The sequence below is a fragment of the Mus caroli genome, unplaced genomic scaffold, assembly GCF_978045245.1.
Source record: "Mus caroli unplaced genomic scaffold, Mus_caroli_1 scaffold_13, whole genome shotgun sequence".
NCBI lineage: Eukaryota > Metazoa > Chordata > Mammalia > Rodentia > Muridae > Mus > Mus caroli.
Genome location: NW_028227268.1, coordinates 14647769 through 14673907, shown reverse-complemented (window position 1 = coordinate 14673907; position 26139 = coordinate 14647769). Strand labels below are relative to the sequence as shown.

The following is a 26139-nucleotide window of genomic DNA, read 5'->3' as shown; positions in this document are numbered from 1 at the left end:
TCATAAGCCCTGGAGCTCAAGAGCAGCCTGAACACACGCTGGTGTACACCTTTAATCCCAGGAGGCAGGGATGGGCAGATCTCAATGAGTTTGAGGTCAGCAGGGTCTACACGGCAAATTCCAGACCAGCCAAGGTCCGCACAGACAAAACCAGCCCGAATAGCAAAGTTAGGCTCTGTGTCACAAAAATAAAGAAGGGGAGGAGCCGGAAGAGGGTTGGCAAAATGGCTGGGCTGCTTGGTGAGTAAGCGCCCCTACCACCAAGCACGGCAACCTAAATCCAATCGTGGGGACCCACAAGCTGGAAGAGGAGAACCAGGTCCTGCAAGTTGTCCTCTGATCCTCAAACACATACATACAATAAAGTAACTACAGTAAGATGTAATGAAAATTGTAATATCTAATGAGGGGCTCCGGGTGTGGCTCAGTGGTGGGTACAAGTCTCTGGATTCAACCCTCAATACCGACAAAATAGATGATGCTGGTGCTGATGCTGAAGATGGTGATGGAGAAGATAGTAAAGCTGGGAAAGGGAAACACCCTGTTTTCTCCATGGAGTGTCACTGGATATGTCCCTCACACTCCAGGGCAGGCCCCACGCCCACGCCCAGGACTAGTTGCCCACACAAAAGAGATTCCACTTTTTTTTGTAGTGGTGTGGTTTTTTTTTTTTGGTTTTTTGTTTTTTGTTTTTTTTTTTTGGTTTTTTAAATATTTATTTATTTATTATATGTAAGTACACTGCAGCTGTCTTCAGACACACCAGTCAGATCTCCTTAAGGATGGTTGTGAGCCACCATGTGGTTGCTGGGACTTGAACTCAGGACCTTCAGAAGAGCAGTCGGGTGCTCTTACCCGCTGAGCCATCTCACCAGCCCCTTTTTTTTGGTTTTCGAGACAGGGTTTCTCTGTGTAGCCTTGGCTGTCCTGGAACTCACTCTGTAGACCAGGCTGGCCTCGAACTCAGAAATCCGCCTGCCTCTGCCTACCGAGTGCTGGGATTAAAGGCGTGCACCACCACGCCCGGCGTAGTGGTGTGTTTTATCTTACTGGGTTTTTTGTTTTTTGTTTTTTTTATTGTTGCTGGTGTTGGTTTTGATTTTCTCTTTCGTTTTCTCTTGTTTTTTTGTTTTGAAAGAGAGAAAGGGAGAGGAAACTTGAAGTTGGGTGGGTGGGGAGGTGAGGAGGAGCCGGGAGGAACTGGGGGAGGGAAAGGAGCATGATGGAGATACCGTTTGAAGGAAGATATCAAATCAAATAAAAACCTAGCGAGCTTCGATGGGTGGAGAGTGAACCAAGAGCCCGATCTGTAGACATCATTAAGAATGACAAGAAGGAAAATGTTACAATGTTCATGTATTAATAAGCCATTATACTGACTTGAATTACTTTTTTTCTCCTGGGTTAAACATTTATAAAATTCTAAGAAAATAAGGTAACATTTTAACCGTACTTCCTCACTGAGAAAAGGAGTCCAATTAAAGTCTGTTTCTACCTTGTACAGGAATAAAGCACTACCTCTAATCAAATATTCTGCCCGCCACTTTAGCAGTAACAACTCCGCTTGTCTGAAATGTGTCAAAAATTCATGGGATTTTTTTTTTGTCTTAGTTAAGTGTTTTAAAGCCAATACAATTTTTTTTTTCCTATGTGAGGATCATATAGCAGTTTCTCTGAATTGAAACAGTAGCGTTTTGGCAAAGGTCACTAACTGGGGGGCTGGAGAGATGGCTCCACAGTCAAGAACACATACTTCTCTTCCCATGGAGCCAAAATAAACTTTTCTGCCTTTTAAGATGGTTGCCTCAAGCATTTTGTTATAGTGGCACATGATTGCTGTCCACCCATGCCACTAAAAACAATCAAGATAGCTAAGCACGGTGGTACATGACTCCAGTCTGGATGGGAGAGGCAGGGAGAGCTCTGTAGGTTTGAGGCCAGTCTGTTGTAGTGCATTCCAGACAAACTCAAAAAAAAAAAAAAAAAAAAGGTTAAAAAGAAAACGTCCAGGGATACTTGGTTTGGCTATCAGCACTACTGAAATAAATTTCTTTCTTTCTTTCTTTTTTTTTTTTTTTGGTTTTTCGAGACAGGGTTTCTCTGTGTAGTCCTGGCTGTCCTGGCACTCACTTTGTAGACCAGGCTGGCCTCGAACTCAGAAATCCGCCTGCCTCTGCCTCCCGAGTGCTGGGATTAAAGGCGTGCGCCACCACGCCCGGCTTGAAATAAATTTCTTAACATAAAATGAGGTACACAATCCTTAGCTGTAAGTGTAAACCCTGGGTATTTGTGGGGGGACGGGTGTAAGCACTCGGGTATGTGAGGATGCGTGTACCCATGAATCACCCGAGCAGAGAGAGGCCTGAGGAAGATGTCAGGTGTCCTGCTCCATCAATCTTCATCTCTTTCATTCATTCCATTCATTCCCCTGAGACAGAGTCTCTCACTGAACCTGGATTTGTGCTGGAGGCCAGCAAGCCCGGGAATCCTCCCGCCTCCACCACTGCCTCCCCCCCCCCCATACCCCAATACACACAGTGGCATGCCCCAGGTATTTGTTTGTTGATTTTGCTTTGAGACAGGGTTTCTTTCTCTGTGTAGCCCTGGCTCTCCTGGAAATCACTCTGTAGACCTCAGGACTCAGAAATTCAAATCCACTTGCCTCTGCCTCCCAAGTGCTGGGATTAAAGGCGTGTGCCACGCCACCACTGCCTGGCGGTTGTAAACTGTTTTAGGAGGCAATGCTAAGAACTATGAGTCAAGGCTGGAGCTGGAGCTCGGTGGTAGTGTGTACATCAGCCATATCTATATAGATCCAGCCTTGTACACATGAGGTTGTAGGTTCAATCCCCGGTACTGGAAGAGGGGTGGCACATGCCTGAAACTTGCTGAACGTCACCTCTGGGGCGGTAAACACGAACTTCCGAGCGATACATTGTGATCCCCTCTGAGCCCTCAGACCTCCCAGTCTGCTTGCTTGCAGGTGAAGGGTCTGACGTTTCCAGAAGCCTGGCGTGGCCTGTCTCTTCCCAGCACTATTTTCAGCAGCAGCTAATTTCCATCAAGACACAGGTGCTCCGGAGTTCCCAGCCCCGCAGATGATACCTCTGAAAGCCAAAGGCTTCTGCTGCCATTAAAAGGAATGATTCCCAGGAGCGTAGGGGTGGTTCTCTTACAAAAGAACAAATGACAAAAGTTCTTTTCAAAAAGAGTACGATTCATTATTAAAGTTGTTCAGGAGGAAAAGCTTAAAGCTCATGTTAAGTGGCTCTGTCTCCCCCTTTATGGGACCAAATCTTGCTCTGTAGTCCAGGCGGGCCTTGAAAAAAAAAAAAACATCAAAATTCTTTTTTTAAATTGCTTTTATTTTATGTACACTGATGTATGTCTGTGAGGGTGTCGATCTTGGAGTTAGACACAGTTGCGAGCTGCCATGTGGGTGCTGGGAATCGAACCCAGGTCCTCTGGAAGAACAGTCAGTGCTCTCAACTGCTGAGCCATCTCTCCGGTCCCAAAATACTTGTGGGTGGTGGTGGAGGTTTGTTTTTGTTTTTTGAGACACGGTTTCACTGTGTAGCGCTGGCTGTCCTGGAGTTCTCTCTCTGTAGACCTGGCTGGCCTGGAACTCAGAGATCCTCTTGCCCCATCTGGCTGTCTGGTTTGGGAAGTGGGGGTTGGAAGAGATCAGAACAAGGGCCCCGAGTATATCTGTAAATCACTCAGTTTCCAACAGAGTCTCCCGTGCTGCCTCTGTGAAGCATCTACCCCACAAACATACAGACAGAACTATTGTCAGGTCAGCAACAAAGAACATACTCGATCAGAGAGCTAGCTGAGAGCAGGTGAACCTGTGAGAATGGTGGGAGAGGGGCCCATATGGAGCTCCCTGAGGAGTTTCGGGTTGTTGCTGAGGGAAGAGAGTCACAGTCATCCCGGGCGGGCGCAGCCACTGGTAATGTGCCCTACTTAGTTCAGGTAAATAACCCTCCATCCTTGCTCCTGCAGGCATTAGGAAAAAGGCTTAGAAGTCGGGGGGGGGGGGGGGGGGAGGAGGAGGAGGGGACTTGCTGGCAAGAGGCTCAATGGGATGGGGAAGGAGAATAATAGTGGGCGGAGCGAACTCAAAATACACTACAGGTGTGTAGGAGATTGCAGAAGATAAAAAAAAAACTATTTAAGTAAACTACAAGCAAGCCACACCCCACCAAGCCCTCCTGCCACAGGCTAGTTCCTTCCTGGGAGTTGACAGCCAGGAGACAGAGCTTACACAATGTATATGTCAGACAGGAAAACGGAGATGGCGGAGATAAACAGAGGGTGTGCAGCCCCAGGCTCTCTAGGGACTGTACAGTCCTACATGAGACTTTCTAGGAAGCTTGGGTACAAGACTCAATCACGGGCTATATTACAATCTATAAACTGTCTGTGTGGGTCGTACAAAGTTACAAACCCTTTGCCAGAGACAAAGAGATAGTGAGACTTTGCCATCCTAAGCATCCATTAACGGCCAGGTGCAGAGGTGGAGTCCCTGCACCAGGGTGGCTCAAACTGGAGGACAGAAATGTCAAGGTCAGCCTGGAAATACATAGCACACATTCCCAAGTTCCAGTCTCAAAAAAATTAACGAGGGGGGTGAGGACTGGAACTGAGTGTAGCCCTCTGTGGTGGAGAGCTTGCCCCAGCAGAGGAGAAAGGAAAAGTCTTTATAATTTTTAATTATATAATTATTAATGTAATTACAGTTTAATTATAAATTTAAACTGGAAAATTCAGGAGAGATGCCAGGAAATATAAAGAATCCAGAATATAAGACCCAGTGATGGACCTGGTCCAGCGCTTAGAAGGCAGAGGCAGGAGGATCTCAGTGAGTTGAAGGCCACCCTGGTCTACATAGTGAGCCCTAGGTTAGCCAGCCAGATATCCATCCTGTCTCAAAAACTGAAAAATAAATAAAGACCCAGTGAAGGTTTAAACTATTTAATTGTAGTAAAACTTAAGTTAAAGCTGGACAGTGGTGGCGCATGCCTTTAATCCCAGCACTTGGGAGGCAGAGGCAGGTGGATTTCTGAGTTGGAGGCCAACCTGGTCTACAGGGTGAGTTCCAGGACAGCCAGGGCTATAGAGAGAAACCCTGTCTTGAAAACAAAACAAAAAACAACCAAAACAACAACAACAACAAAAAACCAACTTAAGTTAAAAGTGATTTTCCACTCTTCCGTTGATTCATTTCTTTTAAATAAGCATGAAGATAGCCTGGCAGTAGCGCCACACATGCCTTGGGAAGCAGAAGCAGGAGGAGCTCTGAGTTTGAGGACAGTCTGGTCTACAAAGAGTTCTAGAAGAACCAGGGCTACTCTGAGAAACCCTGTCTTGAGGGGGAAAAGCAAACAAATTAAAACCAAAGCATCAAGATTAGTGCTTTTCCCAGTGCAAAAATACAAAGACTTAGAAACTTCAGAACGAGGCCTTCCTATAACACAATCCTAGAATACAATCCTATCCCACATTCCTATAATACAATCAGAGCAGAATGGTATCTGTGTGAGTGTGTGTATTTGTCTCTGTGTGCATGGTGGGTGTGAATGTGTATGTCTCTGTATGTATGTGCGTGAAGTGTGGGCCTGTGTGCTTCTCATTTGTGTCTGTGTATGAACATATGTGTGAACATGTATGTAAAAACTATGTTATTCACCTGAAGTAATTTCCATCTCCGAGGCTTACTAGTGCTGGGAGCTTCTAGTCTTCGTACAATCTAACCTAGGCCTAGTACATTTTCAGCTTCTGAGTCTGTTGAATAAGCTCACCGTTTCTTGTTCGTTCTGAACCCTGGATGGCTGGTCACCCGAGCTCTTCTGGCTCAAAACTCTTCACCCTAGCTGATTCGATCTGGCTTCTCTTGGCGTCTCCTGAACTGCTCTGCTTGGCCTCATACTAACTTTGGCAATCTGTTCTAATCTTCTGGCTCCTTCTCTCTCTCTCTCTGGCTTGTTCTGCCTTCACTTGTGCCTAGCTTGTTCTCTCTTCAACCTGTCTCCATAAAACCATCCTGGTAAAAGCTGCTTCCTTCTCTTTTCTCTGCCTGTATAGCTCCTTTTCCTCTTCCTCTTCCTCTCTCTTCTCATGAGAGTCGGACACATCCCATTCTGTGAAATCTTTCCCTGGCTTATCACTTTGTCTGCCACTCAATTAGACATCACTTTCAAACCTGGGTGCTTCCTTCTACAAACTAATTTCACCTTTATTGTTTGGGATTAAAGGTGTGCACTAAGGGTGTGTCTATCAGCAAGGCTGAGTCACACCATAATGGGAAGCAATTTTTCAGTAAATAACACAATCTCAGGGTCCACAGTGAGATAGATAAAATGTCCTGCAACATATGTCTGTGTGCCTCCAAATATGCGTCTGTGTGTTTGAGTGAGTATGCCTCTGTGTCTATTAGCATTACATGCCTGTATAAGTGAATGTGTGTATGGGTCTCTGTGTATGTATGTGTGTCTATGTGTGTCTGAAAGAGAGAGACAGAGAAATAGAGAGAATGAATGTGGGGCCAGGGAGCAGTCTTTGGAGATTAGCTACTTAGGTTAAGTGCTTAAATAACATTATTATAGGGTGTCATCAAATTACATTTGTTTGGGCACTCTTAGGCAGGGTGATTCAGCCCGGCGATAGCAACACCACCCTAAGATGGTCAGATAGAATGCTTGGGGGATCAAAGGAGCTGATGATTTTGCTGTGCTTGGGAACAACTGGAATTCTAAACAGTCATGCTTCAGCTGAACTTAAAAGGGGGAGGGAATAATAAAGAAAAGAAAAACAGGGCTGAGGACATAAGTTCGAATCTCCAGCACCCGTGTAAAGCGCCAACCCAGCGGATCTGCCTGCCACCTCAGAACCACCTGCATGGATGGAGATGAGTGGGTTTTGCTGGCTATCAGACTAGCTCCAGATTGAGTGTGAGACTGTCTCAAGGGAATAAGGGAGAGAGTGATGAAGGACACCAATGTCCTCCTCTACTCTACCCCCCACACACACACACACACACACACACCCGGCCGTGATGATTCAGCCTGCCATCCCAACACTTAGGAGGCTAAAGCAAGAGGATAGTGGGTTCAAGGCCAATCTAGGGAAACCCAATCCATCAATCAATAGTTAAGAGAATTGGAGTGAGTCATGAGATGATGATCTAATGAGAACGTACGCTGGCTACCCGTTTAGAGGTAGGCCTCTCCACTCCCGCTCGTCTTAAGAGGCATTTCTAAGGGCAGGCTCTTGTATTGGGTGCTAAGAAATGACAGTGAGTCACTTTAACACTCGCTGTTAAGGAGCCTTGGTAAGCTCTGACTTCATCTTTCTAAGTCAACAAAATGCATTGCATGATGCTGCTGTTCAGGCAGCCAGCCAGGAAGTGGTGGGTGACCCCAGACTCCTTCCTTTATCATTATCATGTATATAGCCCACAGCCAAGACAGAACATTCTGGCCTTCCGCCCTCCCCATGTGTTCTTAGTGATGTGCCTAGTCTAGCCCGAGGGGATTCTGCCGTCCTAGAGAGAAGATGAAGGGCCCAGACATTACTGCCACCAAAAATTGGCTTTCTTAGTGAGCCCAACTTCTGAGCAGCATGGCTGGGTTCACTACACCTGACATTCTTGGCAAAGGAGTCATATCAAAGAAAGTCCCAGGGTTCCAAGTGCTGTTACTTTCAACCCTCACAAGGGTCTCCAGTCCCTCCGAGGGACTGACTGGGGTGGTCCCTGTGAAGTAGAACCTCAAAGATCTGCAGTGTCCTGCAGCCCTGTGGCCAGCTCTGGGTCCACTTCTCAGCAATAAATGTATTTCTCTCCCTAGCTCTGACCTAAGTCACAGCCACTTGGTTCAAACCTGGCACATACACTTTTTTCCCACACTGTGTCAGAAGAGGACATGATTCTCTGGAAAGCTGTCTAGACCTGAGACAGCTATAGCCACTTCCTGGAGGGCGGGAGTTATAACTCATAATTCCCAGTTCAGACCTTTCTGCTGGTGCCGTTCTCCGAAGTTGGTGCTCAAATACCTCTATGTACCTTCTTAACGTTTTTCCCACCCTCTGGGTGTGTCTGTATTGTGTGCACGCGTGTGTAAATGCTGGTGCACACCAGCCACCACAGATCTTAGGACACCAGAGGGCACACCCCACCTTCTATCCTGTTTGAACCAGGGAGCTTCTATTGATTTTCTGTGGCATAGACCAAATAAGCTGCCTCCAGAAAGCCTCCTGGCTGCCTCCAGACACTTGTTCTGTGTCCAGCTTTTATTCATTCATTCATTCATTCATTCATTCAAAATAGAGTTTCTCTGTGTAGCCCTGGCTGTCCTGGAACTCACTCTAGACCAGGCTGGCCTTGAACTTACAGAGATCTACCTGCCTCTGCCTCCTAATTGCTGGGATTTAAAGTGTGAGCCACAGGCCTGTCCAGCTTGAGCTTCAAATTCAGGTCCTCATGCTTGTGCACAAAGTGCTTTTACCCATTGAGTCATGCCCTGAGTCTGTCTGTCTGTCTGTCTCTGTCTCTCTCTCTCTCTCTCTTTTCGAGACAGGGTTTCTCTGTATATCCCTGGCTGTCTTGGAACTCACTCTGTAGACCAGGCTAGCCTTGAACTCAGAAATCAGCCTGCCTCTGCCTCCCAAGTGCTGGGATCAGAGGCGTGCGCAGCCACCACGCCCAGCTGAGACCGTCTCTAGAACCATTATTTTAAAAGCTTTACTGATTTGTATTTTCCATGGCAATCCAATTGTTCCTCCGCTGTTTCTGTCGCAGGATCCTGTTCACGTTAAGCAAGAACTCCATGCTTAACCTACATCCCCAGTTCTGGTTTCTAAATGCTAGCGAACTCCTCCAGTATGTCCTGTTTCCCAAATGGGAGTGGTTGTGTCTGCCTTGCTTGCAGCACAGTTCCCAAGCACTGGGCACCCAGCAGGAGGCCAAGAATGTATCTGTGAAATGAATACTTTCATTTAAGGTCCAAATACCGACCTGCAACTTTGCATAACTAAATTTAATTAGCACGCAGCTCTTTCTCTCCTCCAAAGGGGTCTTTCAATCAAGTCCATTGCCATGCTAGGCAGAATGGCCCCACTCCGTATTGTATGATCCTCTGCCCTTGAATACCGTGGGCCCGGATCAAGCAGCGGGTTTCTTTGCAAAGAGTCCCAGAAGTCAGAGATAAAAACACCGAGAGATTAAAACTTGAAGCAGACACTCACCATTGATTTGAAAGAACCAACTGCCATGTGGAAAATGTGTGACATGGCAGGAGATGGAAAGTGGCCTCTAGGGGTGGGTCTTTATTCGAAAGCCATGCAGAAAGTAGGGACCTTAATCCCCCAACTTCAAAGGACTTTATTTTGTCACAACCACCCGAGCATTCCAGAAAGAAGGGAGCCAAGACATCTTGAGCTTCAACCTCCCAAGACCCTGAGCATTGAACCAACCAAGTCACACCCTGACTTGTATTTAGACACATTTTTGTACTTCGACGCTTAGACTTGTATTTGAACGTATTTGATAACCTTCCCCAGCTGTCTGCCAGGATTCTTATTTAGTTTGTACATGTTCCTGTAAGATTTGCTTTATATATGTGAGTACACTGTCAACGTCTTCAGATGTACCAGAAGAGGGCATTGGATCCCATTACAGATGGTTGTGAGCCAACATGTGGTTGCTGGGATTTGAACTCAGGACCTCAGGAAGAACAGTCAGTGCTCTTAACCACTGAGCCATCTCTCAAGCCCCAACCCAGGTGTCTTAAGCTATTGAATTTCTGATAATTCTTTTTGGGAAAAAAAAATGGGGCAGGGACACAATTTGAGACAGGTTCACTATATAACTCTGGCTGTCCTGAAATTCACTATGTAGACCAGGCTGTCCTGAAACTAACGGACATCTATCTGCCTGCCTCTGTGGATGCTGGGACATGTGCCACTACACCCTGCTATTTTTTTTCTAACTTTTGAAGATTATTTTTCGAGGTAGAGGGGCACACGCCTTTATCCCAGTACTTGAGAGGCAGAGGAAGGTAGATCTGTGAGTTAGAAGCTAGCTGTCTCTACAAAGTGATTCTAGGCCAGCCAGGCCAAAAAGGGTAATCCTGTCTCTAATATTGTTTGGTGGTGTTAGGGTTTGTTTGTTTGTTTGTCGGTTGTTGTTTTGTTTTTCTTCATAGATATGTGTCTGTGTGAGTGTATGTGTCCTGTGTGTGCTCAAGGGCCCGAAGTGGGCTCCAATCTTCTATGATAGGAGTTACACATATTGGTGTCTCTCCTCCACTCCCATGTGGGGTGCTAGGTGTTGGTCTCAGGACCTCTGAAATCAGTGACACCACACCTAGGTGACAACACGACCAGCACACCTGTTGCCAAGGCAACAGCTACCATATTCCCAGAAACCACTTGGCTCACCTCCCACCTTTACTTGTGGCTACGTCACCATCCATATATAAAAGGAAGACCCCTCTGAATTCTCCCCCCAGCCCCCCCGCTTCTCTTTTCCCTACCACCTTGCCCTTCTCCCTTAATAAACCTCAAGTGGAACTGTTTGGCCTGGTGTGGTCTTTCTGGTGCCACCCAAAGATCACAACAGTAGGAACAGAACCCCAGTCATTCTTTTTTTAAGAATAGCAAGTGCGCTGGGCGTGGTGAGCCATCTCTCCAGGCTCAAGCTTCTTTTAATATAAAAAGTACTTTGCACTCTAGGCAAATACCCTCCCTACCTCACCGTATCCCCAGCCTGAGAGGGCTGGCTTATATCTTCGATGGGATGACCAGGAACCAAAGGGTTGGCCGCAGGCCCATCCTAAGGCTCATTTTCACTGAGCTCTGTTACAAATGCCAGCCGTGCTGGGGCCCTCTTTGTGAGAGCTATATTTTCCATAATTTAAAAATTTTCAAACGACTTTCTATTTTCCAGATGACCAACTCTGCAGCTCATAGTATGAATGACACACTTGAGTTTCCTCTGCATAAGAACCTACAAAAAAAAATTAAAAAATAAAAAATCTCCACTGGGAATCCCACAAAATTCCCAGTTTCCAAGAGGGAGTCTAGGAGGCCCTGGAGATGTAATATAAAATTTCCCTTTTCATCTCCCATGGGCTGGAATTCGTTACACCCACAGCCTGCTGGGCTTCTCATGTCAGTTAGGTGAGGTCCGGAACTCACCCTTTTTTATCAAGAGAGGGGCAAAGCTATTATCGATTTTTCAAAGGTTTTAGAGTTGCCTAAACTATCCAGACCTCTAGCTAACAGAAAACAGGACCTCCAGGCCTGCCAGGCAGGGAACCTGGCCTTCTCTCGTCCAACTGAGGAGGCTGGAGAGATACTCAAGGGAAGAGCAAGAGCTTTAGTTCCCAGCATCTCCCCGAAAGCTCACAACCAGCTGGAAATGCCAGTCCTAGGAGACCTGGCAACCTCTGCTGGCGTGGTCAGTGCCGTCATATGTCACACATAGGTTCAGGCAGGAAAACATTTACACAAATAAAATAAAAATAACTTTTTTTTAAAGAGCCTTAGGCCGGGTGGTGATGGCTCACGCCTTTAATCCCAGCACTTGGGAGGCAGAGGCAGGCAGATTTCTGAGTTTGAGGCCAGCCTGGTCTACAAAGTGAGTTCCAGAGAAACACTGTCTCGAAAAACCAAACCAAAGAAGAGCCTTAGAGCTGAGGACAAAAATACCTGGTCTAGCAGCTCAAGTCCTTGAGTTTGAGACCCCAACAACAATCTCCAACTACCAGCTTACTATCTTTCTATTCATTGTGAAAGTGAATAATTAGGGCTGACTGCTCTTCCAAAGGTCTGGAGTTCAAATTCCAGCAACCGCATGGTGGCTCACAACCGCCCATAATGAGATCTGACACCCTCTTCTGGTGTGTCTGAGGACAGCTACAGTGTACTTATGTATAATAATAAATCTTTGGGCAGAGCAAACGGGGACTGAGGAGCAGGGCCAACTGAAGCGAGCAGGGTTAACCCGAGTGAGCAGAGATCTTAAAAGTTCAATCCCCAACAACCACATGAAGAAAAAAAAAAAGAAAAAAGAAAGAAAGTGAACAATTAAACTACCACATCCAACTAGCTTTTGTTAAGAAAAGTATGCTTCACCCCGCCCGGCCCGCTCCCCCTCCAAGGCCAGGAATCTGCTCCACATGACAGGTGTCCCCTTAAATGACTGGGGAAGGGCAGCGTCCTTTCCCGCACAGAGTCAACTTCCTGGCCCCAGCCAGAAGGCCTGCGTCTGTTCCTTGTCTAGTTCATTAGTGGTGAAAGCTTGCAGTCATCCATTAACAGTCCATGGCACTCAGGAGCAAGGCTCTCTGCACGCTAGAGAGCAGGGTAGCTTCGTGAACACCGTTCACCGCCTGTGAGCGATCCTGGCACAGGGAGCTACTGAGATCAGGAAGATCAAACTCATGGTCCTGGCCTTGGCTCCTCTCAACTAGGAACAGTCAAAAAATTAAAAAGGAGTCTTTAGCCTTCATAGTCAAGGGCTCCTTCCACTTTATACAATACACAGCTATTAAGACGTCTTCCTAGACTTTTAATCTCAGCACTCAGGAGGCACAGGCAGGTGGGTCTCTGTGAGTTCCATGGTGGCCTAGTCCACAGAGCAAGTTCCAGGACAGCCAAGGCTACAAAGAGAAACCCTGTCTCAAAAAAACCAAACCAAACAACAGCAAAAAAAAAAACCTTCTTTCCTTCAAGGTCTGCAGGTGCTTGCAGAAACACTCCATCAGTTTCCAGTGGAGAGGGAGGAGAGATGGGAAAATGATCCCCGCCCTAGCATCTTCATCCCCACCCTTCCAGAGTGGCCTACCCAGCTCCCGTGATTCTCAGAAACATGGGCAGGGGAACTCTCCTGGGGCCAGAGGCTCCTGGGTAGAGTGCTGGCTCTCCACCAGAGCAGAGCACGCAATGACATCCTGTGTCCTCGGCTGTCACTCTTCCTTTTCTTCAATCCTTGAGGAGGAGGCAATGTTTCTGTTTTTCTTCATCCTGCAGCAAATCCCTGGAGACTGCAAATAAATCCCTACCTGAACGCACATTAATATGAGGGCAGTCCAAAATTTTTGTTTTTTAAAGATAAGTTTTGTTTTTTAAATAAAAACTAAAATTCCTACCTTGCATTCTCTTTCGGATGGGCTTTAGTCTCTTTATTAATTCATTTATTTATTTAGACAGAGTCTAAGTAGCCCAGGCTGGCTTTAAACTTATATATATTTATTTATATGTACAGAGGGTTTTGCTTTTGCTTTGCATGCCTGTGTGTCTGCTGCCCTCGGAGATGAGAGGAAGGCACTGGAGTCCCTGGAACTGGAATCATGGATGGTAATAAAAAAACAACAGGGATGCTGGAAACCGAACCCAAGTCCTCTGCAAGAACAAGTGTTCTTCACTAAAGAGCCTTGAACTCTTAATTCTCCAGTCTCAGCCTGCCTGGTACAGGGTTATAGGTATGGGTCATCACACCCAGGTAATAATGTTTGTTTGTTTGTTTGTTTGTTTGTTTGTTTGTGTTAGGTGCTAGAGACTTATCCCTGGGCTTCGTAAATATTAAGTGGACATTCATTCACCCTAGACACTCCCAGTAGGCTCTAACAGGGACTATACTTCAGTGTCCCCTGGGTAGATACAAGGTCTAAGTCTCCAAGCTACCTTCAACTAGGGGAGACCCAGTACACACACTGTACACCTACACGAGGCTTAGGGATAATAACATCTGCTACCAACAGAGATCACAGAGAAACTGTAGCCCTCACAGCACCCATGAAACAGGGTTCACACCAGACATCAGAAGCCCTGTTCCAGCCCAGCCTCTACGCTAGCTATTGGGCAAGAAAAAGAATGTGCCCTCTACAGGCCTGGAGCCCTCTAGAAAACAAGACATCAAGACTACAGACACGCCTTTAATCCCAGCACTCGGGAGGCAGAGGCAGGCGGATTTCTGAGTTCGAGGCCAGCCTGGTCTACAAAGTGAGTTCCAGGACAGCCAGAGCTACACAGAGAAACCCTGTCTCGAAAAAAAAACCACACAAAAAAAAATTATTAAAAATTAAAAAAAAAAAAGACTACAGACAATTTAACTAGCTCTTCCAAGTCTAAAATTCTAGAATCCAGATGCCCCCCCCCGGCTCCCCCCACCCCCACCCCACCCCACCCCTGCTTTAACAACTTCCCCACAGGCTTTCACTTGACTCAAAGATGATGACTGTATTTAACACCAGTGATGTTTTCTATCTGTTTTGTTAGCTTGTCATTGTTCTTAATTAAAGTTAATCCATGAAGGGCTAAGGAAAGTCTCATACAACGCTACTTTGCCACCAAGCCAGGTGATCTGAACTCTATCCTCAGGACCCACTTGCAATAAGGAGAAACCCTACTCCTATAAGTTATCTGGACCTCCACATACATGGCAAACACACACACACAAATAAATGCAATTTTCTTTGATCATAGAAGGCCTGAGAGAGTTCTGCCAGCAATGTGGTGATTGGGCTGAGTTCCAGCCCCAGAGCCTTGTGGGGAAAAAACAGAGGAGGAAGAAGAGGAGGAGGAGGAGGAGGAAGAAGAGGAGGTGGAAAAAAGTATGGTGACTCCCCAGCACAGAGGAAGAAACAGGCAGATCTCTGGGGCTCACCAGTCAACCAGCCTAGCTGACTTGGCAAATAGTCCCAGGCCTGTGTAAGGCCTCATGTCGGGGGGGCGGGGGGGGGGGATGTGATCTGAGAAAGGACACCCAAGGTTGTTCTCTGGCTTTGGCTTCAACATATACACCAGCATATATAATCTCAACTAATCCATGGAATGTTACTTTTTAAATTCCTTATTCAGAAACTCTCAATCCCCGCCTCTCCTCTCGCACTGTGTGTGTGTGTGTGTGTGTGTGTGTTGCAAACCCGGGGCTTCAATCTTGCTCTGCAAGCTTTCTTCCACTGAAGCACCTACAAGCATACCATTAACACCCTGCTCTAGAGAGAAGCTCCACTTTATTTGCTCCGTCTCTCGGAGCTGTTCTCTTTCCTGGAACTGGGGAACATTTTATGTGTTAAAATAAGACTGGAGAGAGAGAGAGTAGAAGTCAATGCTATCTGTAACAATTCAAGGGACCCTGGGTTTTTTATTTCGATGACAGTGCTGATTATATCTGCTTTCAAGAAATGATTTTCCTTTTCCTGGATCAAACACTGTGGAGCTCAGGGAAAGGAAAAACAAACAAAAGCATTACCAGCACGCTCCTCCTGGCTTGGCTATTAACTAGTTGCGCAGCCTGGAATACAGCATTTAACCTTGTTTTGTGGGGGAGGGGAGCGCAACCAAAAAAGTTTCATGGCTGACTTCAAACTTACTTTATAGCTGAGGATGACCTTAAAGTTTCCAAAATCTCTCCAGCCTCCAATTCCCAAGAGCTGGGATTATTAGCATTTATCAGTGGAACAGCCATTACACCCATCCCCAGAGACTAGAGGCCAGAGGCCATGTAGAGTCAGGGGAGAAGGAAAAGGGACAGAGACCAGACACCGACTCTCCAAATCTCGGGCATTTACTTCCTTGGCAAAACCCAGTGAGTGCTACTAATTAGCGTCCAAAGTTAATCAGAAGCAAGCCCCAGAAGGTCCACACAGGTTACACCAAGTCCAAAGGGAGCCAGAAGCTGAAGTCAAAGTTGAGCTACCAGAGACCACTTAATGTGCAGGAACCACCTTCTGCTACCGAACACTTCAGTTACTCCCCAGCACTGAGTATTAAGGCCAGCTAGCAGGGCACCACCGTGGGATGGGAGAAGCTCTGGGGTAAGCTACAGTTTAAAAATTCAGATAGAATTTTTTTCTATCTGAGACCTCCAATCTAAACTGACAAAACAGAGAACAATTTCACAATAAGACCTCAGGCTGGGGATGTAGCTCAGAGGCAGAAGGTTGTTTCCCCTGCTCAAGGCCACGTTCAACCCCCAGAACCTCAAGTAGCATATAATAAAACAAAGTAAAAATAAAAGTTAAGGGCTGGTGAGATGGCTCAGTGGGTAAGAGCACCCGACTGCTCTTCCGAAGGTCCAGAGTTCAAATCCCAGCAACCACATGGTGGCTCACAACCATCTGTAACAAGATCTGGCGCCACTCTTCTGGAGTGTCTGAAGACATCTACAGTGTACTTACATATAATAAATAAATAAATCTTAAAAAAAAATAAAAATAAAATAAAACTTAAACATCAGAATATGACCTCATAGAAATGGAATCATACTTACTTTAGTCTAAACAGGTTTCACGTTCAGGATTTATAATTATCCTATAGGTAGAGCCTGGCTTCCTTGGCTGACTAAGAAAGGTCATTCTAGACAGGGGTGGCAGTGTACGCCTTTAAACCCAGCACGTGAGAGGCAGCAGAGTCAGGTGGATCTCTGAGTTTGAGGCTGGTCAAGGCTATAGAGAAATCCTGTAGAAAGAAAGAGAAAGAGAGAAAGAGGAAGAGAGAAAGAGAGAAAGAAAGAGGGAGGGAAGGAAAAGAGAAAAGAAAGGAAAAACCATCCGCCTAAACCATTCAAATGCACTTACTACCCTGAATACTTAAAACAAAGTCGGGGGAAATGCTCTGCCCGGTGCTTAATAAAGTATCTGAAGGAAACCAAGCAGGATAAAGAACAGATGCTAGCAGGGAAGAAAGAACGGCTGAGCCAGGTGACACATACTTAAGTCCAGCAGACAGATCTCCGTGAGTTTGAAGCCAGTCCGGGCTACATAGTGAGTTCTAGGACAGTCAGGACTACATAGAGAGAACCTGCCTCAATATTTGACTGAGTCCCATCGGTGCCCTAGGATGGCACAGTCCTATCTATTAACCACAGTCAAAGCAGGAAATGGAGTGGAAGCATAAGGACACCTCCAGGTTGCCCTGGTCCTGCTCAGCAGTCCCAGAGGTGGGGAGACAGCATGTCCACAAAGCACCAGGGAGGGGTGTGTGTGCACGTCCAATCCCATTCATTTGCCTTTCTTCATTCTCCACAAAACTGTATGCTGCTTCCCCATTGATAAGGTTAACTAACAGGCACCTAACTACCATTTAAGACCTAGTTCAAAATGCTGCCACCCCAGATGCTGCCAACACGGTGCGCGTTGATAAGCCTGGGGGTGAAGAGAGGGGCATGGCTAAGCTATCCCTCTCGGTCTTTGGCAGCCAGTGTAGAGTGTCAAGTGTTTTGTAAACTTCAGGCTACTTTGATCCTGCCTTGGATTGTCCTAGGGTCTCACCTTAACACTGGCGCCAGATGCAGAAGGAAGATTGCCACCACCACCACCCTGGGAGGTGGGGGGCAGGGAGCCAGCCATAGTCTGAGTAACACAAAAGCACAAGGCCCCTTTCACAAAGTAGTGAGTAGATCACAGGTCTGATAGATTAAATGCACCGGGTTTTAAATACAAATACGTCGCGGATCGCTGATTTCATTTGTTGCCACATCAAACCACAGGAGTCTTTCCCAAATTGCCTTGATTGGCTTCATGTTCTGGCTGTGTGTCCCTGGACAGTCGCAAAGCACTTATGAAATATCCAAAGAGGTGGGGAGAAAGGGGAACGAAAAGGAAGCCCGGGCCGGAGTGACCCTCACTGAGTCACTGTTTCCTCAATGGCGGAGCTCGCTGATGGGGAGAACGGGGGGCGGAGGAGGAATCGGAAGAATGCAAGCTGACCTGCGCGTGGAGGCCGAGCCCTTGAGCGGGGAGCCCCCCACCCTGCAGCCCCGATACTCAGAGCCAGGAGGGCCGGGCCCGACGGCCTGGAGCGCCCTCCGGTGGCCGCGCCGCAGGCCCCACCACTGGGGCTCTTCCTAAGACCACGCTCCCTACCGCGGAAGGAACGAGACACGCAGAAAGTTTCCGAGCCAGGCGGTCAGCAGAGGACAATCCAGATCGAGGAGGGAGCCTGGATGCTCGGCTGGGCAGGAGCCAGCGCCTAGACCGGAGGCGACAAGAAGTCGGGTTCTAAACGGACCCTCTCCAGGCCTCCCACATGCCCCCAAGGCGGGACTCTGGTCTGCAGATCCCACCCGCGCGTAATTTGTCCCTGCAAGCCCACCTTGTAAAGAGGACATGGGGACAGTGGCTACCACCACGGCCGGTTACCCCGATACTCCGGCTGCAGAGCATGCTTGGGCTCTTGTACTCTGTGCATTTGCTTAATTGGAGGGAGGGGGCGCAACAGCTCCCTGTGACGCATTGTGGTCCCCAGTAATCTGATTCTAGATGTCCCCGACGAGCTCACCTGGACTCCCCCGCCCCACCCCCACGCCGCCTTTCCTCTGCTGGGGTGAGGAGTGGGAACAGCGAATCCCCTGCCTCCTCCCCCTCCAGGCTCCAGGTTTGGGCGCCAGGGTTTCCCCGCCGCACGCAGTGGACCCGCCGGCCGAGTGGTGGCGGCTGGGGACCCGGGAGCGGGCGAGGCCGGGCGCTGTGCCTACCTCGTCCACGGTGAGCGGCATGCAGATTCGGTACTCCTTGAGCAGCATGTTCCTGCCGGCCTCAGACCTCGGGAAAGAAGGGGGCGTCCCAACAGATGAGCAAGGCTGGAGCCCAGAGGAGGGCAAAGACGCTGGGAACCGGCAAGCGAAGCAGCCCCGGTGGTGCGCTCAGCTCCTAACTGCCTCCGGTCCGCCCCGGAGCATGTCAAGCTTCGGGTCCCGGTGTCTGTGACTCCCCCGCCTCCTTCCTCGCAGAGATCAGCCCTCTCGGTATTGCAAAGTCAGGCACTGAGGGAGGGAGACCCGCGGGAGACAGCTCGGATCAGCAGCCCCGGGCTGGTAGGCGCGGCCACCAGATCAGGACATGCCCGGCGGCGGGCAAGAGAGGCAAAAAAGGAGGAGGAAAAGGGGTTTCCACAAATTCAAACAAACGCACGAAAGTCTCCTCTGGATCCTCCTCCGAAAGCAGAGCTAAACCTGGCGAGCCCCCTTTTTCTCCTACCCGTCTACCGTGGGTTAATGTCACCAGGAACACATTGCCGCGGGAGCAGGCGATGCTGACTTTCCAAACAAAGGCTCGATGGGCTCCTCTCCCCGGGCGGTAAACAAGATTTCCTGCTCTTTTTTAGGGCCAGTCCCCGAGTGTCTCCGGAGCTCAGCTGAGAGAGAAAAGGGAAGCCACAGCCGCCAAGGCTCTGCCCTGCTCTGGGCCCCGGGTGTCTTCAACCTAGGTGGTTGGCTGCCAGCGGCTTGCGCGCGTCCCCTCCCCCGAGTGCCTCGGCTCTGAGAGCGCCGTGCGTGCCCGTGAGTTTGCAGCCACCTCGCCGCGACTGGAGAGTCCGCGCCGAGCTGCAGTGTGCCTGGGGCAGGGAGGTGGGTGCGGGAGGAGCGAGAGCGACGAGGCTGACATCAGCAGCGGCCGCGGCGGGGAGGGTAGCCCCATCCGGCCAATGGGGAAATGGCAAAGAATGTGGAGGATTTAAACAAAACAGCATGTCTCTCCCCGTCTGCTGCCAGACGCCAGGGCTGTCCCAGAACCTAGAACAGCTAACGCCGAGGAGAATCGCAAAGAGGCTATCCTGGACTCTTACAACGTTGGATCTGTTTTCAAATGTAACCTGGGTGCCATAGGGCTCTCTACTTAGTCGCTTTGGAAACCGTTTCCAAAGTGCACTAGTGCCCCTTGACTTTGGGGCTGGGGGCGTGTTTACAAATGCTCACAGCGAACATTTTTTTCTCTCTGATGGAGTAAGCAAGGCCAGAGCAAGAGAAGTGATGTTTTTAGAGTGTGTTTTTCTAACATGCTCTCAAGGCGGAATTCTGCAGCAATGTTGGTGAAAACAGAGTAAAAATGCGTGCGCGCTCGCAACCACACACACAGAGAGAGAGAGAAAGAGAGACAGACAGAGACAGAGAGAGAGAGAGAGAGAGAGAGAGAGAGAGAGAGAAGCATTGCCTGTTACCTCTTTCTCCCTGGCTCTCTGCAATCCCACTGCAGGCTTCCCAGAGCAGAAAGAATAGGTTTTCGTGTCAGCACTCCTAAGTTCAAAAAGTCACAGTGAAATGTCAATAAAAATGCCCGGGGTGTTGGTATTTCATCCATATTAAACAGATCTCTCATTTTAACCACAAGAAGCACATTCTTTAGTTACTCAGGAAGCGGCATGTAACTGCTGAAGTCTGGTTTTCATTTGTCTGGCATTCGGTTGGGTTTTTTTTTTTTTTTAAGCTTGTTTTCCTAAAAATGGAGAAAAAAAAAATGCATCCACTGCCTATAGGAGGATAATGTGTAAACATCACTGGCTCTCAAACACAGATGCATATGTTCACACATACGTGTGTGTGTGTGTGTGTGTGTGCATTTGTGAGTTCTGGAGACCCACATCCACCCATAGAGCTTGCATTGGGCAATGCAGACTCTGCAGGCCTCAATGGTATAGTACGTTAAAATGATGCTCAATAAGTCAGTAATCAACACAATGAGGGTGGGCTCTGGCTAACGTTGTCCCGATGACCCAAGTTTAGAGCACAGGGAACATGATCCAGCCTGCTAGGAAAATGACACCCTAAACATAGCTTATATTCTGGTTGAAAGAAAGGAAGAAAGAAAGAAAGAAAGAAAGAAAGAAAGAAAGAAAGAAAGAAAGAAAGAAAGAGACAAAGAAAGAAAACTATTTTCTAGATAAATGCTTCCCAAAGTTGGCTCCGAAATATTTACAGCAGCTAATTAAAGCTAAACCAAACACCCTGAGAAATTTTGTTTTGTTTTGTTTTTGAGACAGGGTTTCTCTGTGTAGCCCTGGTTGTCCTAGAACTCACTTGAAGTCCAAACTGGCCTTGAACTCAGAGACCTACCTACCTACCTGCCTTTGCCTCCCAAGTGCTGGAATTAAAGGTGTAGGCTACCACCGTCCTTCGTCCTTCAAGGTAGATTTATTAAATTTGACTTGATACTGTTGAATTGGAAGCTTGTGAGACAAAAAGAACCCAAACTGATTTTTTTTTTCTTTTTTTCCTTTTAGCAGAATGGCACTTAAATCACCTTCACAGTGGCTTCCTACTGTGTATTTCCAATTATCTCTAGACTGCTAATACTATCTAATGTAATGTGCATGGCATGTGGATAGTTGTTCTACTGCATTGTTCAGAGAATAAGGACATCTGCCATGTGTTCAGGACAGTACTGCTTTCTGAATATGTTCTGATCCGTGGGACAGTGGATGCACTGACAGGGAACCCACAGACACTGCTGGCTGACTGTACTTTTCTTCCACCTCACATTACAAGGTGACTTTCCCCAGTAGATTCTTTTCCTTTCTACTCGGCTTCCTTATTTCCCAGTCTCACTAATAGTGTGCAAGCACAGCTTTAACCATAGCAACTTGAAAGCCTTTGGGTGACAACAGGAGGCTCCAGGCTCTAAGACCTTCTCTCCCACTTTAGTTCACACCAATGGCCTCAGAAAACCTTCACTTCTCAGCTTTGATCCTTCTGCTCATCCCATTATTGCCTTCTTGGAGAATCCTTCATGCTATCCACGGCCTCATGACATTACTTTAAAGCCAAGCATTGACTATCCATCCCATCTGTTATGGAAAGTAACACCGATAGCAATATGCTGAATTGGTTAGGATATAATACTAGAGGTGTCTGTGTTAACATTAATACTACAGGGAACATATGGGAACATGTAGAGCAGATGGAATGAGGAAGAGAGGAGGTATAAAAAACGATCTGGGCGGGAATTAGGGGCGGCTAGTATTCATTACTATGGTTCTTGGTCTGGGGTTAGGGAGAGTTCATTCATAACTCATTTAGTCTTGGGGAAGAGGCTGCCATCTACTGGTCAAAGTGATTGCTTGCAAGTGTTTCAAGTCCTGCTTTCAGGAGCCACAAGTGAACGACAAGAATTTTACCTCCCTCCCTTCCTTCCTTCCTCCCTCCTTCTTTCCTTCCTTTCATTTGTTTTTCTATTGTTTATTTGTTTTGGTGGCTTTTTTTTTTTTTTTGGACACAAAGAGTTTCTGGAGTCTGGAGAGATGGCTCAGAGGTTAAGAGCACTGTCTGCTCTTCCAGAGGTCATAAGTTCAATTCTCATCAACCACATCTCCTCTCTGTAATGAGATCTGGTGCCCTCTTCTGGCCTGCAGGCATACATGCTGTATACAAATAATCTTTAAAAATCAAGAGAGAGGCCGTTTAATCCCAGCCCTTGGGAGGCAGAGGCAGGTGGATTTCTGAGTTTGAGGCCAGCCTGGTCTACAGAGTGAGTTCTAGGACAGCCAGAGCTATACAGAGAAACAAAAAAACAACAACAACAAAAAATCAAGAAAGAGTTTCTGTGTAGCTCTGGCTGTGCACGTGCCACCAGCCATACCCTTGTTTCTTTTAAGCCAATGAAGGTCGATGCTATCACGATAATGGTTGATAAGAGGTTCCATTAACGATGGAAAATCTGCAGTTATCTGTCATCCAATGTAAAAATGAGGGTGGAGCACAGAGAAAGCAAAGGTGTCACAGGACGGATGGCACGTATTTACATGAGTCACTGAAGGGTAAGAGCAGAATTCTTGGTCTCACTGATTAAATGCATCCATCTTCCACCATCCAGCATTTGGCTGTGTTGAGGAGGGAGCGACAGGGAATCAGTGTAAGATTCATCGATCCTATGCAAATGTCTAGTTACTCCGATCTCGGTATAGACAGCTTGTCCAAAAGGGTTATATTGGGTGGGAGGGGGGCTGGAAAGCTCTCATCCTACTCAAAGACCTGGGCTCATCTAGCTCTGCAGTGGAAAGGAGAAAGGGTTGAAAGAGGATGATTTAAAAAGAAAATATAGCCCTTAGGAGCTGGAGAGATGGCTCCATGGCTGGGCACATTTGCTCTTGTAGAGAGTACCAGTTCTGCTCTTAGCGCCCACATCGAGTGGCTCCCAACTGCCTGTATCTCCAGTTTGGGGCCTCTAACATCCTCTTCTAGCCTCCGAAGGCCACCAATACATGTGGAAAATTCACATTTAGGCACACCTATAATAACTTTAGGGCTGGAAAGATGGCTCAGTGGTTAAGAGCACTGACTGCTTGCTTTTCCAGAGGTCCTGAGTTCAATTCCCAGCACCCACATGGTGGCTCATGACCATCTGTAATGGGATCTGATGTCCTCTTCTGGTGTGTCTTGATGACAGTGACAATGTATTCATATAAATAAAATAAATAAATCTTTTTTTAAGATTTATTTATTAATTATATGTAAGTACACTCTGTCTTCAAACTCTCCAGAAGAGGGCATCAGATCTCATTACGGATGTTTGTGAGCCACCATGTGGGTGCTGGGAATTGAACTCAGGACCTTTGGAAGAGCAGTCGGTGCTCTTAACCGCTGAGCTATCTCTCTAGCCCTAAATAAATCTTTTTTAAAAATATTTATTTATTAGTATATCTAAGTACACCAGAAGAGGGCGTCAGATCTCATTACAGATGGTTGTGAGCCACCATGTGGTTGCTGGGTTTTGAACTCAGGACATTCAAAAGAGCAATCAGTGCTCTTAACTGCTGAGCCATCTCTCCAGCCCAAAATAAATAAATCTTTTAAAAAAGATTTTTATTTATTTATTATATATAAGTACACTGTAGCTGTCCTCAGACACACCAGAAGAGGGTGTCAGATCTCATTACAGATGGTTGTGAGCCACCATGTGGTTGCTGATATTTGAACTCATGACCTCTGGAAGAGCAGTCAGTACTCTTAACTGCTGAGCCATCTCTCCAGCCCCAATAAATAAATCTTTAAACAACAATAATAATAATAGCAATAATAATTTTTTTAAAAAATTCTTTCCTTGAGTAATGGTGCACACCTTTAATCCCAGCACTCAGGAGGCAGAAGCAGGTAGATCGGGAGGCCTTTGTCTATATAGTGAGGTCCAGGTCAGCATGAGATATACATTGAAACCCTGTCTTTCTAAAGGAAGAAAAAGGATAATGCCTATTGCCATTCCTGTTCTATTTTATATTACCAAAGTATATAAAGGGCCTTAATAAAGGCCCCTCTTTGCCTATTCTGACCTCACCCTTTATCACTTAGCTAAGGTGGTATCTGCCAGGCCAGCTCATGCTGAAGAGTGCATGAAAGACCTATCTCTTCACAGAGAGAGTATTCCCATCTACTGTGTGTAGCTGCCTGTCTGGAGTGGGAGGAGATGCGTGTAGACACATGCTCACACACGAGGAGACCAGTAGCCTTCATCCACCTAGCATTTTGAGGCACTCTCTCACTGGGACCTATTGCCCATCAGCGAGGCCATTTTAGACTAAGCTGGCCAACCAGAGAGCTCCAAAGATCTGCTGGTCTCTACTGAGATTACAAACCCGAGCTACCACGCCAGCACATGGGTTCTGAGGATCAAACTCAGGCCCTCAAGCTTTCTCAGCAAACACTTTGCTAAATTTGCTGTCTCCCAGCTCCTTTCTGATTTATTTATTCATTCCCCCCCCCCTTCAGTGCTGAGGACTGAACCCTGGGCCTTACAAGGCAAGTGCTTTATCACTGACCTAGGACCCCATCCCAAACATTCAACTATTTTTAAGATAAGGAGCTTAAAAAAAAAAGAAAAAAAAAGATTTATTTTTATTTTATGTGTATGAGCATCGCCTGCAAGTAGGTTTGTGTGTACCATGTGTGTGCCTGATGCCCATGAAGGCCAGGAGAGGGTGTCCTATCCTCTGGAACTTGAGTTACAGATTGTAAGCTCCCATGTGAATGCAGGGAACCAAACTTGGGCTCTTTGCAAGAGCAGTCAGTGTTCTTTTTGTGGTTTCTTAGGACAGGGTCTCTCTGTGTAGCTTTGACTGTCTTGGAACTCACTCTATGGACCAGGCTGGCCTCGAACTTAGAGATCCACCTGCCTCTGCCTCCCAGTGTTGGGATTAAAGGCGTGTGCTACCACGCCCGGCTATTAAAATTTTTTTTTATCTGTATGAGAATTTGACCTTCATTTATGTCTATGTATCACATGGGTACCTGGTGACCAACCCAAGGAATCTAGAAGAGGGTATCAGTTCCCCTGAGCCCGAAGCAACAGAAGATTGTGAGCTACCATGTGGGTGCTGGGAATTGACCCAGGTCATCTGGAAGAGCAGCCAGTGCTTTTAACTGTAGAGCCATCTTTTTATCTCCTTACCGGGGGTTTTGATATAAATTATTGTTATTGTTAAAAAAAATAATGTTTAAATTTTAAAAAATTAAATGGGGGCTGGAGAGATGGCTCAGCGGTTAAGAGCGCAGACTGCTCTTCTAAAGGTTGTTGAGTTCAAATCCCAGCACCCACATGGTGGCTCACAGCCATCTGTAATGAGATCCGATGCCCTCTTCTGATGTGTCTGAAGACAGCTACAGTGTACTTACATCTAATAAATAAATAAATAAATCTTTTTAAAAAATTAAATGACTGTGATAAACCCAACACTGGCCTCCAAAGATATCAAGTTCCAGCTCTGAGAACCTGAAAATGTTGCCTTATACGGGATCTTTGGAGATGTGACCAAATTAAGGATTTTGAAATGAAGTAGTCATCTTAGATGCGACCTAAAAAGTGTATGCAATAGAGAGAGCTAGCTATTTCTTTCTTTCTTTCTTTTTTCTTTTTTTCTTTTTTTCTTTTCTTTTCTTTCTTTCTTTCTTTTTTTTTTTTTTTTTTTTCTTTTCGAGGCAGGGTTTCTCTGTTTCTCTGTGTAGCCCTAGCTGTCCTGGAACTCACTCTGTAGACCAGCCTGGCCTCGAACTCAGAAATTCACCTGCCTCTGCCTCCCAAGTGCTGGGATTAAAGGCATGCCCCACCACACCCGGCTCATTGCTATTTCATAACTGTAAATCTGCTACTGTTATGAATTGTAATGTAAATGATATGCAGGATATCTGACATGCCACCCCCAAAGAGGTCATGACCCACTAGTTAAGAACTACTGAGCTAGAAAGAGATTGTATACCCACAAAAAGGAGAAGAGAGGCTGGGGAGAAAGCCCAATCTCTTTTCTCTGGTACCCAGTTTCCCTCTTGCTCTCTATAGCAGATACACAGATTCATGTGTGTGTGTATGTTTGTATACACACACATTACTTTTTAAAAACCCAACAGTTTCTCTAATTGCCTTAAAAGTA

At 46.8% G+C, this 26139-nt stretch overlaps 1 protein-coding gene across 1 annotated transcript in view; it reads right to left on the bottom strand.

Annotated features, from left to right (window-relative positions):
• Pitpnc1 (phosphatidylinositol transfer protein cytoplasmic 1) overlaps positions 1–19363 on the bottom strand; it is a 265819-nt gene extending 246456 nt beyond the window's left edge. Inside the window, exon 1 of the mRNA XM_029483564.2 lies at positions 18485–19363. Coding sequence (XP_029339424.1) covers positions 18485–18532 — 48 coding nt within the window. The 5' untranslated portion in view covers positions 18533–19363. The remainder of the gene's footprint in view (positions 1–18484) is intronic.
• Between the last annotated feature and the right edge of the window lie 6776 nt (positions 19364–26139).